The 17,091-nt window shown below is 39.3% G+C and overlaps 2 protein-coding genes and 2 long non-coding RNA genes across 4 annotated transcripts; all 4 read right to left on the bottom strand.

Moving 5' to 3' along the window:
- Positions 1-370: 370 nt before the first annotated feature.
- Positions 371-883, bottom strand: LOC136250071 (uncharacterized). The gene is made up of 3 exons (XR_010698433.1): positions 775-883; positions 580-727; positions 371-528 (listed from the first exon to the last, which is right to left on the bottom strand). It is a non-coding gene; the product is annotated as an uncharacterized lncRNA (long non-coding RNA).
- A 211-nt stretch (positions 884-1,094) lies between these two features.
- LOC136251742 (uncharacterized) lies at positions 1,095-1,645 on the bottom strand. Its single transcript, XR_010699184.1, has 3 exons — positions 1,530-1,645; positions 1,287-1,472; positions 1,095-1,234 (listed from the first exon to the last, which is right to left on the bottom strand). It is a non-coding gene; the product is annotated as an uncharacterized lncRNA (long non-coding RNA).
- A 12,164-nt stretch (positions 1,646-13,809) lies between these two features.
- LOC136246500 (uncharacterized) lies at positions 13,810-14,680 on the bottom strand. The gene is made up of 2 exons (XM_066037983.1): positions 14,367-14,680; positions 13,810-14,287 (listed from the first exon to the last, which is right to left on the bottom strand). Exons 1-2 carry the CDS (start codon positions 14,678-14,680, stop codon positions 13,810-13,812), a joined length of 792 nt encoding a protein of 263 aa, XP_065894055.1.
- A 70-nt stretch (positions 14,681-14,750) lies between these two features.
- LOC136246492 (uncharacterized) lies at positions 14,751-16,670 on the bottom strand. Its single transcript, XM_066037976.1, has 6 exons — positions 16,507-16,670; positions 16,205-16,223; positions 15,971-16,145; positions 15,519-15,893; positions 15,050-15,475; positions 14,751-15,001 (listed from the first exon to the last, which is right to left on the bottom strand). Exons 1-6 carry the CDS (start codon positions 16,668-16,670, stop codon positions 14,751-14,753), a joined length of 1,410 nt encoding a protein of 469 aa, XP_065894048.1.
- Between the last annotated feature and the right edge of the window lie 421 nt (positions 16,671-17,091).

Below are 17,091 nucleotides of genomic sequence, written 5' to 3'. Positions count from 1 at the left end.
CACATGGACTTTGCCAATGCTTGCCTGTGTAAAGTTGTGTTGTTGATAGCCTCTCATGGCCACCGACACCATTATGGGACTAGTGATATCCCTACTGAGGAGAACAGGTGATTTGTCCATTGTTAATTATGAAGTCTTATAATTATAAATAATTATTTCTTCGTAGAAAGTTTAGGTTTCTGGCATACAGACAACTGGAATGGTGGGGTTGGGGCTACTACAGACGTATGGTACTTCCTTCTTGTGCAGTATCACGAATAAAGAGTGAACTCCCTTCTGATGAATACACAGGTCATCAATTTCTACCACCAACACTATAGTAATGTATGTACATATGACATGTCTATAAATTACATTAATATCAAGTCACTCTTTATTTTTTATAATGTGAAAATAATGGTATGTGGTCCTTATCTGGGTGTATGTATGCACTTGCTAATGATGATTTATGAGGGGGTAGTGTGGGCTTATCCTCATCATCCTTCATGCAGTACTGTATGGTCTTTTCAGTTAGTTCATCAACGTAATCTATAGAATGCATTACATTAATCAAACAATAAACGAAAACACACAACTAACTGTAGGTTTTAGGAACAGGAACTGGCTTTGGTGTAAATTCTCCTTGTTTAGTTTTGGAAAACAGATTCGTTTTCGTTCTGCTCCAGCTGCAGTTGTAGCTTGTTCCCTCCCAAAATTCTCATTGAAGTGTAGTGCTGCTTTCAGTAATCTAATTTGAAGTGTATGCACAATGGAGCTCAATTGCACATCAGTCACCTTGCATGCATTCCATGGTCTGAAAATGCCAATAGCTTAGGGACAAAGTGATTGACCACGCTGTGGTAAGCCTCTAAGCTACTGGTTTTGTATAATGGTGACAGCTTCTTCATGTCCTGCAACAATCTGGTGTTGATCACCACATTGTCAAGCTTCTCACTTGCCTTACTCCCTGCACAACAACTGTCCACATGTTAAATAAAAGTAGGTTAATGCTGACCTGGTATAAACCATTTCTTTCGTCTCTCTTCTAGGCTACCTAGAGGGTTGTGGTAACAATCTTCATGTGTGTTGCAAACATGATACATCAAGGACTTCCACCACTTCACTATCTCATCACCATCACCATCTGGAGCAAAGGCAGCACACCAATACAAATGATTGGTAATGCTCTTGATCCACTCTCCAATGAGGTCACACTGCTTGGTCTTTGCTAAGTATGCTAACTTCTTTTTAATTCCTGTTAACCAATGATATTAATTATTACTATGCAGGTGTATATATATATACACCTTTGGATATGTGCCACACATCATAACGATGTTCAATATCTGGCTTTTCCTCAGCCATGTACTTGGCAATTTGCTTGTGACGATCAGTTATAGTGTTGTCACTTGCAATGAGTTGTCGGCCAAAAACTGAAGAGCATTTACCAATCCAAATTTCTCCATATGATTACTGGATTTCACTTCATTGCTCTGTAAGTAATTCAGAAGTTTAATTGAAACATTAAAGTGTATGCTTGACAATCATACCTGTACAAGTTCGATATGTAAAACTTTGTTTGTATCTAGGTCAATAACACCATATGATCCATATTTTGCTAATGACCTGGACTGTCAGCTCTTCCATCTCCACCAACTGTAAGAGGGCAGTCTTTCTTTGAGATAGCTGAAAGTATCTGACATTGGTGGTGATTCCATACAGATATAACAGCTGGTTGGAGATACAACTGTGATTGGTGGAGGTGAAATGTTCTATCTGTGGTGCATGCTACACGTAAGCACCCCAAAAAGTGGAAACTCTTTCCAGGGGTAGAACCACTAAATAAAATTGCTGCAGACAACAGTATGTTTGCTGCTGGAGTGTCTCTGATAAATGGCTGGCTGTTCCATACCCATGTGTATCCACAGTGATGGCAGCTTTGTCTGATGCTGATAAAAGTACCCTTCAGGTTGGCAACCTCACCATTACATAGTTGGTGGCATGATCTGCAAGCTGTGAATAGGCTTAACAGATGGGACCTATACACAAGGAACTTGACTTCATCCTGAGGTAGTAGCTCTTGTGTGTCATCTCTACGACATCACAAAGGTATATTATTCAATTTTTGTGTTGCTATTATATGTGCTTACTCTGTGGTGTAGTCTTCTTGGTTTGACAAAAATGATGTGTCCAGATCCGTTTCCTCTTCAGTGACAAAGGAATCGTCAAGTGATGTCACTTGTGGAAGCCTTTGCAGAGGTGGGGCATTTAACAAGTTGCATTGTGTGCCAACACTGATTTGTTGAGGACAAGTGTCAGTCTGTGTTGCTATCATTGAGGAACATGATGTTATTATATCATGCTATACTATTACACCCTGTATCTATTTTATACCTTTATTCTTCCCTTTGACACGAACAGTCACAGATACAGACTTCTTCTTAGCATTTTTCTCTTGTGTAGGTGGATTGGGCATTGTGGAAGAGTGACACATAGTATCACGACACAAAGGGACAGTTGAGGAGTGACGCATACTGTCAGTTGAAGTGTGACACAAAGGAAGTTGTACAGTGGAATTTATGGTATCCATATGCTCAAGAGTTGATTCAGCACTTGTAGTTGCAGAGAGGAGTTCTTCTACCACCTGTATCACAACAATAATTTCAATACTGACATCATTTGTAATTATACATGTAATAATATATAGCTAGCTAACTTGTATAATGATATACCTATTGCATGTGTACTACGTAGCTATGGCTTTACCGATCTTTGCTCTCTTCTTTCGGATAATGGACGACTATATGAAGCACTGCTGCTGCTAGTGTGCAATTGGTCAATGCTTTTTGGAAAGATGGTAGGTACAGCGTCTGGTTTTAGGCGCTTCTGGGCATGAATTCCAAAGGTGTCACGATACAGAGATCCTTCTGTCTCGAAAGAATCTTCAGTAAAATGCCTTGAGCACAAAAGGGAGCTTTGTCGAGGGGCCATCCCAGTCTTTTCTGTATCACTTCACAGAATTTGTCCACCGTCATCGCATATTCTCGTCTGTAGGGAACGAGTGCAAACTGTACTCCATCCCGCTAGTAGTTTTACAATCAGCAGCAACACATTGTCGAGGTATAGCTAAAGACTTGACAATTGTATGTGATAGTGATGATAAGCTCTCTTGTAGTTGTACTACTGCCTTCGTCATCACGTACACTTCCGCTCGAGGTGATGTATCGTGACGTTGCTTCCGCAATAATAACCACAAATCTTCGTCCACAATTTGAGGTGTCATAACTCGATAATTACACATAATTGAATTATAAAAATTGTTGTTCTGTGCATTGCATGAGTAAACAAACATATTTATCAAAAAAAATTTTTCCATTTCAGTTGACCTTTTAAGTTTTGATAGAAACCATTGAAACCTTTTGACATCCTTCCTGACAGGAACCAACAAATATTTTTTTTAGCACATGAAGGCAGGCAGTCACAGTTGGGCATAATGAGATGTTATTTTTATAGTATAGCTGCACGGATTGCTTTTGGCAGCTTTATATATGTACATCCAAGTGCTTCGATGCTACAAAACTGGTAGTTCAATTGCTCTATACAAGAAGTGTATGATAATGTATATCTATAATGTTATTACATGCACAGTTTATGACTCCACCTGGTCAATGTACCATCATGGCCACATAGGATGTATGTGCCAAGGGTTGTACCTGTATGCCTAGGTTGGCACCCTGAGACTATTGTCTTTATACCTTCCCAAGGACACTACCTCTAAGTAAGCCATCCTACTTCTCTGGTTGAATTTGCTTCCAGTCACAACTGCACCACAATATATAGGTTAGTGTGAACCATAACTGTGAAAAATACTAATAACCAGCATTGGGTAGTAGATTGAAGTATCATAAAATTAGTTTACATCAGTTGCAGTTACAACCACAGCAGTGAGAAAGAAGCCAGCAAGGAAACACAATTATACATTATGTAACCACAAACAAATTAGTGGTGCACTTAGTCCATTAGGTCATGTGATTTTATATACATTTAAGGGTGCTAGCGGTTTTTGAAGCCATTCAAGGGACAACCCACATAACCACATGTGGCTGTTACATCATAATTGGCAATATTACGCATACTCAAAGTATATCCGTGTTAGGCGGCTGTGTTTTGTGCCAAAGAAATTGGCCAAGAAACAGCCTGTTTCGTTTGAAAACCATCACAAAAATGATCGTCTAGGCGCCCAGAGTGAATTAGCCTGAAAGTAAGTGCTAGTTTTGAAGACACATGCGAACGCAAGCTGATTTGTAGCCAACACACGTCCTACCTGTGTTTTCTCAAGTGATAGTGTATGCTAAGTTATATTTGTAATTGTACACCTGTTCTTAAGTAGAGACAATGGATCTATCACCCATTACAAGACACTAACTGTGCGTTACGAGGCGTTACCTATCAAAGAGCAGGCTTGGCGACTCCACAACCAACAGGAAGGTGTCCCAGTGTGTAAAGTAAAGGAACAAGAGCTTTTCTTTAGTTCAGAACTTCATTTATAACTTGATAAAGTTGGCATTTGTGGTTTATTGAATTTGTTGTAATAACTGGTCGGCGTGCGCATGTTCTACACTGCATTGTAAAAGGCGATATTCTGGAATACACGATAGTCGGATCTCTACCAAACTTTTGGTGGACCATCAGTGATAAATTTGCAAACTTTTAGCACATGGAATTATAATTGTTGTGATCCAGCACGAAGTTACAGGGCCCGGAAGTCGAAGTTTGCTCGTGGCACTCGCTCTTTGTTTTATAACTCAAGAAAGAAGAAGTGCAAAGACAAATCCCTGCGCTAAGTTTCCACAAGTTTATTGAATAATCTTCACAGCAAATTTGATGCTTGTGCAAGCAGCCAGTATCTCGGAATAAAAAAATGTATGGGTTAACTTTGAGGGACTATAGCGCGTGAATGAAACAAGGTACAATCTTATACTTTGGTCTCTGTATAGTAGAAAGTTAGGTCAATCTTCGAAGCAGTAGTTTAGATTCCTGTAGCTTTCTTTTTCCTGTATCAAAGATAAAAAGAACAGCATTTATGTGGCTTCAAAAAGGCACTAGCACCCTTAGGGTGCTTGCTTATATTTGAAGCCATTTAAGTGCCAGCCCAGAAACCACATGCGGCTGTTGCATCATAATTGGCATTACTACGCATACTTGTAGTATCAGTGTTAAGCGCCCGTGCTTTGCACCAGAGAACAAGAGGAAGAGCAGCATGTTTTTTTCTTTAAAATCGTAACTGAACTGTTAGCAAATATTTGTCTGAAGGATCAAGAGTTACACTAGCCTGAATTAGTCTAAAAGTAAGTGTTTATTTAAGGCGACAAGTGTGAACGCATGTTTCGCCTGTAGCCAATTGCAACATGCGTTCGTGCCTTGTTTTCTCGAGTGATAGGTAGTTCGTATTGTAATTGTAAGCTGCTTATGTAGGGGATTATGTTATCAGCTGGAATCACAAGGCGTTACAAGCTGCTGATGATGGCATGCCTAGCGTAACCCAAGAGCTACTTGCTGGAGACTCCAGACGTAGCAAGAAGCCACTCCCGTGTGTGAAGAAGAGAAAACAGAGCTTCTTTGTGTTTAGAACAGCATTTATGACATGTTATTTTGAAAAGTTGGTGATTGCGGTTATTAGGAATTTGTGTGGTTATTATATCAATAATGTTGGACGCACGCAATCTTTACACATGTTTACTAAAAATAAAACTAGTTTTTGAGTGATAGCCGTAAAAGCTTCAAATTTTGCATGGAGATAGGCTATGAAAAGATTTTGTCCGTAGCACTATGGCTTCATGAGTAATGGCGATGGAAACTTGAGGGTTTGGTTAGTGAAACACACTTTCAGCGCTTACTTATTATCAATGTAAGCTATGGATTAATACTTTTCATAGATATGTGAGTTGTAACCTTAAGTATATTTAGCACGATTTCCAGCACGCTAGTGGTAAAGATGAAGGACTAGTTTCGATTTAAACACTCTGGAAAGCATCTCACGTAGCTATAGAATGGTAAAGGCTAGCGAAATTCTGTTTGGTTTGTGTTGAAGAGAAAGAGAACCACTACACCAATATAAGTACCATATGGATTCATTTTACACATTGTCTGGTTATAAGAGATGGTACAAAATCACCCATTGTATGGCTTCAAATATCCGCGAGCATCCTTAATTTTTGGTTGTTGGAATTACAGTGTAATGTTTATCATACACACTTGGGTAGGCTTATTATCTAAGTGGTGACAACAGCAGTGCAAATCAAGCTTACTAAACATTAAAAATATCAAATATCCTTGACACATGGATCAATTTCACCTGAACAGATTACTGAAATGTGAACATACAGTTTGTACAACAGGAGCAGGAATAGAAATGTGTATATTTTAGTAGTACTTATGCATGTTTGTGTTTGTGTGTTGTGTGTGTGATTATGTGCAAAACACAGACACATACTTCCTACTGTATATGCACCTTTGGACAATTGACATCAAACTTAGTAGACATGCTCAGTGGGCCCTAGTGACCAAACCTGGAATCTGAAATTCATGTGAGGTATAGCCAGCATCGACAGAGCTTGGGTAAGGTACCCAGTGTTCTACCAATGGATATGTACAGTGTACAGTTGTAATGATTCTATTTGCTTATATGGCTAAGTTTAGATAAACCAGCTGTGCTATTTGATAATTTCTAACAGCAAAGTGCATGACCCATGCTACCTAGTGTACCATAAGTAGTGGTGAGTATTTGAAGTATAATATGAAAGTTTACATAGAGACATTGTATGTAATGATGTCTATAGACAAAGTAATGAATAAAAATGTTACCTGTGCATACCATCTGCCTGTGGTAAATTGTACTCTGTACACCCTGTACATGTTGATGAATGATATATACATAACTGGTTGAGTTTAAAGGAACTATACATAAAAGCATGTTCTGTCCATTTCAATACAAACAGCAAACCAAAGTGTTAGCTACTGTGCAGATGTTAAAAAACCTGGTGGGGTACACCTGACTATAACTGCACCACAAATTTATTTGTGGCTAATCAGTGCATGTTTCTCTTACCCTGCTGGCGCCAATGTTAAAAACATCCTGATCTGGGCTTGACTATAACCACACCACAAATTTGTTTCTGGCTAATCATTGCATATTTCATTTAGTCTATTGGCTTCTTTCTCAAGCATTGAGTAATACACCTGACTGAAATTTGTTTTTGCTATTTAGTGCAACTTTTTTTTTTACTTCTTTCTCAGTACTGTGATAACTTCACACCAGCTATAATAACGGTAATGGTGCTTTTGGTGTTATCAACTCTTATGCCGGTTCATACTGACAATACATAGTAATACCAAATAGGCATCCTGATTATTTACTGTATGCTAAAATATGAAAGCCATGCATGAAGTTTCCCCAATACTGTTTCATAGAAAACACATGGTCACGATGTTCATGTTGTGTATAATACAGCTAGAGACTAAACACAAGCTTACTTCTATGATGCTATATACACAGGTGCACCCACACATACATTAGTATTCTTTACTGATGAGGATTGCTATTCAGTGGTGCCTTTGAACCATTTAATGGATGTTGATGGAGAAACTCTAAAGAAAGATGATGTGGTGTCAGTTTTATGGCAAAACAGGAAGTGTTAAAAGGCAGTTTATTTACTTTCAGGTGTGATAAGATACACTGTATATGTTTCAATGGCATACATGTACTCGAGGCAGGAAATGCACATATTTAAAGGTGGGGAGCAAATGGCTTGTAAAATGAATCAAAATTTTATAGGTAAACAATTTATCTTATAAAGTATACCCTTAGGGGCTGCTTAGAGACTTGAGGGGGCCCAAGACAAATATGAAACTGCAACCGTAAAACAGAAAGCTTAATGATGCTGACATCATTTCCATCACCATGGTCCTGAAAATATTATTGCACCTCATTATGTTTACCACATTAAAATGTCCAATTTGAGCAGTAGTAATTGATATTAAAATCTATTGCAGTCAATAAATCCTGTAAATTTACATTAGGTTCAGAGATTTACTGTAAGGCAGAACAAACAAAAATCGAGGAGGCAGAAGATGAAGAAATCGAAGAGCCAAGGCTAAATAAACGTGATGACAGTATGAGGGAAGTGAATCAGGAAAAGTCAGGTGGTGGGAAAAGTGAAACCATGACAGAAGATGGCAAGGAAAAAAAGAAAGAGAAAAAGGAAGCTGATTAATGTATGTGGAGATGTTTCTTGTATTGGCAGAAGTTTTGCACTAATAAATTATTGTGCCTGCTACAATGCCACAAAATAATATTTCTATCTAATTATACGTTGCTGGCAAGGAAAACAAAGAGTCTCCAAAGCAGAAAAAAGGAAAAGGCAAAAAGTCAACTACATGTAATGACAGTGATGATAGTTTTATTTTACGTGTTGGGAAGAAGGTGGCTCCACCTAAGGTATTAAAAGTACTATTTTGTACTGCAGCTAATTATCTCATAATGAAGGTACAGCCCACAGAATACAGTGAATACCAAGCAGCTGAATGGGAAGACTATGTGAGTGAAAGCATTACTGTGTCACAGAATTCTCCATCAAGAGCTTTATGTGGAAACTTATCCTAAAACTCTCCTTGTTGTAATAGCTAATGCGCATTGCATTATTGGATCCTGTAAAATATAATCACTCTTTCATTAACTGGTTTGATGTTCGCATGGTTATCTACAGTCATCTGTAAAAAAAAAAACAATGAAGGCATTATAGCATCCAAATGGCATAAAAATTCAAATCTCTTTCAGGCTAATGGTCACAACAGTTCTATGGCCATCTGATTTGGATCTGATGTCTGATTTAGTTATATAGGACATGCAATAAATAATAAATATCATAAATCATTTTACAACAATGCACTAAATATACCAAACATAAAGCTACATGCACGTAGCTATCTAGAGTGTATTACGAAATGTCAATATTCTTCAGTTGATCAGCTCCTATATAAAAAAAACCCAATTAACACAGAATTACGTATGTAGCTATACAGGTAAACTTATTCTTGGAAATTATGGTGTAGTTCTAGAATACTCGATAACCAGGAGAGATATGTAGCCTTACCCTATAGATATATACAACAAGAGAATTTATTACTGTCTATATATGAACTAGATAGCATGATTAACTCACAACGTTGACTTATTAGCTATGTTCTACGTAGCTATATGCAGTTGTGGAAAGGTAGCTATGTGCGTATAGCTAATATAAGATGGGTGTATTCTCTTTGAGATATATTAACTGTAATAACAATGAAGGTAGTTATAGCTATATTGTAAAATGTAATAATAATAATGATAAATGCGCATGTATACGTACGCGATAGAACTCGTACTCAAATTGCTAGTAGATTGCACACGATCGATAAGGCTGTTGCGAACAATTGTTGAGCATTTACAACGCGTGTGTTGCTGCGTGTTATTCACCACATTCTTTCCATTTTCTGCACTTACCCACTCGCTTATTTCGTTCGAGTGCAACGTTGCCTTTAGGCTGTACCATACCTTAACTGTCAGTTGTTGTATAGTTTTGTTGAATGGTGACAACAAGGATGCAAAAGCTGATTTAAACGTATTGTAAATCTTGCTCTGTGATAAGTTTAAGAAGAAAAGATGGAAACAGTTTGTTCACAGTCTTTAAACATTTGTACATGCAGTGAAACCTCACTTAGTGGCCACCTCAGTAATAAGGCCACCTTGTTATACTGGCCAGGTCCAGAAAGTCCAGGTTATCTTCCATACTATTCCATTGATTTAATTTTCGATAATAGGGCCACCTCATTAATTTTATCCCTCCAGTAATGAATAATCCTATCTGTGCATTATGATGAAACCTGTAGTATACATAAATAGCTGTTACAGCAACTATAGCTAAGTGTTGATTTGTTGAAAACCTTGATAATAAGGCCAATTTGTTAATGGCTGGATTAATGAGGTTTTCATTAATAAGGCCACCTCACTAATAGGGCCACTTATTGTGGGTCCTAAAGGTGGCCCTATTAACGAGGTATCACTGTACATATGAAATTCCATACAAAATTACAAATTATACCTGCTGTTGTCAATGAGTGATTGAATAGATCATCTATATTCCCAGCACTGTTGCTTGCATTTATAGTAACAGTATATGTATCGTTATGCCTTAATCCAGTGAAATTGTAGGAGGTGTCATTTATTCTCATCATCACTACTCCATCAGATGGTGATATTGTCACATCATATGATACTGGTAAGCATACTGGGTCAGTACTAGATGGATCCCATGATATACTAGCATCAGTAGAACAGTTATCAGAAACAATGAACTCACGAATACTTGGAGGACCTATGTAGGGTAAACATTGTTTTATGCAACTATATGTATATGCACCTGTACACATCCACACACAGCAAGAATAAAAAATTTCTAATAGCATGGGTAGCAGTAAAATTTGGGATAAATACCACATGTCACATTGAAAATGGATAAAATGGCACATATCCATTCATTTAAAATGTGCAATTAAAAAATGTGGCACAGAGGGCATGGGGGTTAAATCATGTAATAAGTGTTTAGTTGTCAAAGTGTACAGTAGTTGACAGCATTCTCTGGTAGTTAGTAGTACTTTGTTTTTACTGGACAGTTATTGTGAACAGCATTGTAATTAGAACACCAGCTGACTAAGTACTTGACCAGTGGTCGCTGTAGTCTAGTTTGTTTAGCGGTTCAGTCAGTCCAATATTGCGTTCACAAAACATACAACATCCGAGGTATTTAACTGCCCAGTATTTTGCAAGAGATACAGTATTTTATACTACTTCTGGATATAACTAGGGAATTATGGTTAATCTATGTGTTGTTCCTAAGTGTAGCAACAGGTCAAGCCATGAGACATACACCAGCTATTTTGGTTTACCACTACACATTAAAAACCTGCTGAAAGTGTGGGTACACAAGATAGGTAGGTCTGACTTACCTATTAACACTTCCTCCAGAATTTGTAGTTACCATTTTAAGAATGCAAAAAAGATGATTGCACAAAAATGAATATCCAACTTTAAAGTTGCCAGTTTTTCCAACAATGCAGAGTCACTGTACCATCAACACGCAGACCAATTGTTCGCCACCCATTAAAGAAGAGTGCAGTAAAACTTAAACAAGTGAAATTGGAGTGAACACTGATCTAATGTGCCAAGATCTTCAAATACTGGAGGATAGTTTATCAAAAATTTTAAGAAATAGAAAAATATTACATGAAAAACGGTTGTTTTTTTTTCAGCTGGAGAATATTTAGAACAATAACAGCAAAGTCAAATTCTACGCTGGCTTTTCATAAGTTTGATTTAATTTATGTGTTGACAAACTGAACTACCGAGGTAGTATATCTAGTGAGAATGATAGGAAGACAAACAAACAAAGACCACAGGCACTTTCACCACTCCTTGATTTTTTTCTAGTGCTAGTACGTTTAAAATTGGGTCTGTTTTAGCAAATCAGTTTGGAATGGTCTAATGTATTTCGCAGACTAGACTCAGACTGGACTCACAGACTGAGATAATATCTCTTGTTATGCTGGAGGCATCATTATTGAAGTATATCTGCTGGTACTGCTCTTCCTCTTATCCCTACTGTGCGTTTCCTTGTTTGTGAATTCTTTTCTGCAAGCTCATGACCACTAAACACACTGTATAGTAGTGCAAATTAATCTAACTGGATTTTTCAAAACAGGTCTTTAACACTCATCCATATAGGGGCTGTATAAAAGAACTAATTTTTTTTAATCCATTTAGCAATGGTGGTGCTAACTATTAACCAAATTAGTTTCCTTCAATCTGTCTGAAGCTATGAATCATTAAAGTTGGTAAATTGGATGTGTACGTGGGAAAACCCCTTTCACAAAACCGGTTACAATTATAGTTAATGACAGCACTATATACGGGTATATGCAAGCAGTCAACAAATTTTTGCCAATGAGCTAAATGTATAACACACCACATAATTATTATTGTACTGTATTCACTTAGAAGTTTGAGTTATCTTACTAACTTTGTTTACATGGATATAGTAGCACTTAGCTACAGCTGTATGTGGTTTGCTTGACATACGTATCATCTGAAGAAACACAAAGAAAGTCATGAAGGAAAGCATGCTACCAGTCTGGATAGTGATGAAGTGAACAAAAAAAGCAGCTAGTGCAGGGTCAGATCTGCACTAGCTGCTTCTTCAGTTGGACTCAGTCAGGTGTCTGCCAAATAGGGTTCTATGGAACCCTTTAGGAGGCTCAAAGGGTTCCACGGATCTCCCATATGGCAGACGCCTGACTGAGTCTAACTGCTGGCAAATTTTTCTTCTCAATAAAAATAAAATCAATTTATTAGTCAAAGAAATCTAATTAAAAACAGCCAAGCTGTAAAAAAAGGGTGCGGCCTCCAAAAAAGCAAGGGTGAAAAAAGATGTGAAATCAAAGGTGGCGGCCAAGAAATGGCTGTGATGGTAGGTTAATGGCAAAAATTTTAATAACGACAATTCAGGTAAATTTGTGTTGCCTCCTCAAAGTTTCACTAGGATTTAGCACCAAATTCACCTGAATTGTCATAATTACCGTCACAGCCATTTTTTGGCCACCATCTTTGATTTCACATCTTTTTCACCCTGAGGCTGCATCCTTTTTTACAGCTTGGCTGTTTTTGATTAGATATCGCTTCTTATACTTAAAGCCAGCCTATGGCCAGCTTTAGGTATTTCTTTTAACTTCTCTTTTTCTTTACCACAGATCTAGAGAGAAGATTATTATGAAGAAGATTTTAATGATTTGTTTAGCTACATGTACTTTAGGCAATAACTTTTAATTGTGTTGATTGATGATAAAAATAAGTCACACAGGTTAAACTGTTTGCGGCTGAATACTCTACAGGGAAATGTGTATGTGGTTCTACAGGGAACCTCATAATGTAAATGTGCTCTTTGACTACATGGTGAATGGTTTGTAGTTGAACTCACCACATGGTGGCTTATTTCTAGCTGAAACACTATGAAATGTAGCTGAATTCTCTCCTGTTTCCAGCTAATCTCTCTACAGGGTGACTTGTTTCTAGCTGATCTCTCTATAGGGTAATTTGTTTCTAGCCAATCTCTACAGGGTGAATTGTTTCTAGCTGATCTTTCTACAGGGTGACTTATTTCCAGCTGAACTCTCTACAGGGTGACTTGTTCATAGCTGATCTCTCTACAGGGTGACTTGTTTCTAGCTACACTCTCTACAGGGTGACTTGAAATGTAGTTGAACGCCCTACTGGGTGACTTGATCCAGCTGATTTCTCTACAGGGTGATTTATTTCTGGCTGATCTCTCTACAGGGTGACTTGAAAAATACGTAGTTGAACTGGCAACAGGGTAACTTGCCTAACTGATCTCTCTACAGGGGGATTTGCCTCTAACTGAATACTGTGTAGGGTGATTTATTTCTAGATGATGTTTCTACTGAGAGATTTGTTCATTGCCGAATTCTCCATGGGGTGACTTGAAAAGTAGTTGGACTCCTACAGGGTGACTTGATCATGCTGATCTCTGTGCCTTGTTTCCTCTATAGAGTGATTTCTTCTAGCTGATTTCTCTACAGCGTGATTTGTTTCTAGCTGATCTTACACTAACCATTGGAGACAGGGCATTATCCATAACACGGAGATAATATACTATATAGTATATTGAACGGCTTTATCTAATGCACACCAAAGACTCAGCTGCTGTGCTGTCTCAGCTGTCACTACTTCTCTACTGTCTCAATTGTCACCATTGTCTCAGCTGTCACTACTGTCACAGCTGTCATAGATGGCACTACTGTCACTGCTGGCACTACTGTCACATATGGCATTACTGTCTCAGCTGTCACATATGTCACAGCTGTAACTATTGTCACAGCTGTCTCAGCTATCACCACTGTCACATATGTCACAGCTGTAACTATTGTCACTACTGTCACTGCTGTCTCAGCTGTCACTACTGTCTCAGCTGTCACTACTGTCACAGATGGAACCACTGTCACTGCTGTCTCAGCTGTCATCACTGTCACATATGTCACAGCTGTCAATACTGTCACAGATGGCACTACTGTCACTGCTGTCACTATTGTCACAGATGGCATTACTGTCTCAGCTGTCACTATTGTCACAGCTGTCAGTACTGTCACTGCTGTCACTAAGTCACAAATGGCACTACTGTCACAGCTGTCACTATTGTCACTGCTGTCTCAGATGTCACTACTGTCACAGATGGCACTACTGTCACTGCTGTCTCAACTGTCACTACTACCACAGCTGTCACTACATCACCATTGTCTCAGCTGTCACTGCTGTCACTGCTGTCTCCGATATCACTACTATAACAGCTGTCACTATTGTCACAGCTGTCATTACTGTCACTGTTGTCTCAGATGTCACTACTGTCACAGATGGCACTACTGTCACTGCTGTCTCAGATGTCACTACTGTCACAGATGGCACTACTGTCACTGCTGTCACTATTGTCACAGATGGCATTACTGTCTCAGCTGTCACTATTGTCACAGCTGTCAATACTGTCACAGATGGCACTACTGTCACCACTGTCACTGCTGTCACTATTGTCACAGATGGCATTACTGTCTCAGCTGTCAGTACTGTCACTGCTGTCACTAAGTCACAAATGGCACTACTACCACAGCTGTCACTACATCACCATTGTCTCAGCTGTCACTGCTGTCACCATTGTCTCAGCTGTCACTACTGTCTCAGCTGTCACTACTGTCTCCGATATCACTACTATAACAGCTGTCACTGTTGTCACAGCTGTCATTACTGTCACTGTTGTCTCAGATGTCACCACTGTCACAGATGGCACTACTGTCACTGCTGTCTCAGATGTCACTACTGTCACAGATGACACTACTGTCACTGCTGTCACTACTACCACAGCTGTCACTACGTCACCATTGTCTCAGCTGTCACTACTGTAACAGCTGTCACTACTGTCACAGATGGCACCACTATCACTGCTGTCTCTATTGTCACAGCTGTCATTATTGTCACTGCTGTCACTACTGTTTAGTGCCATCTGTGACAGTATTGACAGTTGTGACATATGTGACAGTGGTTCCATCTGTGACATATGTGACAGTGGTTCCATCTGTGACATATGTGACAGTAGTGATATCGGAGACAGCAGTGACAGTGATGCCATCTGCGACAGCTGTGACAGCTGTGACAGCTGTGGTAGTAGTGACAGCAGTGACAGTAGTGACACAGTGACAACTGTGGCATATGTGACAGTGGTGCCATCTGTGACAGTAGTGACAGCTGTGACATATTTGACAGTAGTGATATCGGAGACAGCAGTGACAGTGGTACCAGCTGTGACAGCTGAGGTAGTAGTGACTGCTGTGACAGTAGTGACAGCTGTGACATTGGAGACAGCAGTGACAGTGGTGCCATTTGTGACAGACATATTTCACAGCTGTCACTATTGTCACAGCTGTCATTGCTGTCTCAGCTGTCAGTACTGTCACTGCTGTCTCAACTGTCAAAGATGGCATCACTGTCACTGCTGTCTCAACTGTCACAGATGGCACCACTGTCACTGCTGTCACTACTGTCTCAGCTGTCACCACTGTCACTGCTGTCGCAGCTGTCACAAATGGCACCACTGTCTCCAATGTCACAGCTGTTACTACTGTCTCAGCTGTCGCTATTGTCACAGCTGTCACTACTGTCTCAGCTGTCACTACTGTCACCACTGTCACTGCCGTCTCCGATATCACTAATGTCACATATGTGACAGTAGTGACAGCTGAGACAGCAGTGACAGTAGTGCCATCTGTGACATATGTGACAGCTGAGACAGCAGTGACATATGGGACAGTAGTACAGCTGAGACAGCAGTTACAGTAACGCCATATGTAACAGTAGTGACAGCTGAGATGGCAGTGACAGTAGTGTCATCTGTGACAGTAGTGACAGCTATGACAGTGGTGCCATCTGTGACAGTAGTGACATCTGTGACAGCTGAGACAGTAGTGACAGCTGTGGCAATAGTGACAGCTGTGACATGTGTGACAGTTGAGACAGACTGTAGCACAGCAAGTTTATATGAGCAAGCACTATATGTTGAAGCTACCAACAATTCACTCTTTCACACCACAACTGACTGTACAAAGAAAACAAAACTTATATATACCTATTAGTGTTAACAATTTTATAAAAGGTGTTGATTATACAAAAATATAAAATAAATTATAGAAGCTAGTGGGTTACATTCAATCTATTACAATCTGTTACATTATCCCCCTCCACTAAGAAGATGTCCCATCTTCACGATCTTACATAATCTTGTAGTCTTGCTGGGGGTCTGTGGTGGCGAGTTGGGTATCGTCTTGTCTCAGTGACAGGCTGGCCATGTACAGTGTGAGTACTATCTCCTGTAGTATCACCAGTGTGACACTAAATAGTCTTCATCATCATCAACTAACTCTAGGTGAGTTCCTATCGGTGGTGGTGGTGTCTGTTCATTGTTCTTTGGTGAAGTCTCTTTTGTGCTAGGGTGGTGCACTGGAGATGCCTGGTCACTATGATCTAGTCGAATATCTTTTGGCATGGTTTCAGTCGATTGAAGTGTATTACTTGTCTCTGCCTTTGGCCACCTTGTCTTTGCACCCTATATGTACACTCTGAGAGCTTCTTAATCACTCTTAAAGGTCCACTCCATGGGTGGAATAGTTTCTTGCTACTGTTCTTGGGTACCATTGGGTTCAGCACCCAGACCAAATCATCTACTGCATGTGGATCATCGATAGCCTTCCTATCATAGTACTCCTTCTGTCACTCATGCTGCACCCCAGCTGTTTTTCTAGCTAGTTCAAAAGCAGATGAGAGTCGTTGATTCAGTTCAGCAACATATTCAGTTTGTGAGGCTGTCCGGTGTAACTGAGCAGTGCCATACTGAATTGCAATGGGTAAGGTTGCTTGACGGCCATACATTAAATAAAATGGTGTGTAACCTGTTGAGGCATGGACAC

Source organism: Dysidea avara, chromosome 1, assembly GCF_963678975.1.
Source record: "Dysidea avara chromosome 1, odDysAvar1.4, whole genome shotgun sequence".
In the NCBI taxonomy this organism is placed as follows: Eukaryota; Metazoa; Porifera; class Demospongiae; order Dictyoceratida; family Dysideidae; genus Dysidea; species Dysidea avara.
Note: the sequence above shows the minus strand (reverse complement) of the source record. Positions and strands in the feature narration are given on the sequence as shown.

Excerpts from the sequence above, each read along its gene's own strand:
- LOC136246492 (XM_066037976.1), bottom strand. The coding sequence starts at position 16,670 with ATGCCAAAAGATATTCGACTAGATCATAGTGACCAGGCATCTCCAGTG. Across the intron at positions 15,476-15,518 it reads GACAGCTGTGAAATATGTCT|CTGTCACTACTGTCACAGCA; the intron begins GTCACAAATGGC and ends CCAATGTCACAG. Across the intron at positions 15,002-15,049 it reads TAGTGGTGCCATCTGTGACA|TGACAGCTGTGGTAGTAGTG; the intron begins GTAGTGACAGCT and ends ATGGTGACGTAG.
- LOC136246500 (XM_066037983.1), bottom strand. The coding sequence starts at position 14,680 with ATGCCATCTGTGACAATAGTGACAGCAGTGACAGTGGTGACAGTAGTG. Across the intron at positions 14,288-14,366 it reads GCTGAGACAATGGTGATGTA|CAGTGACAATAGTGACAGCT; the intron begins GTGACAGCTGTG and ends CATCTGAGACAG.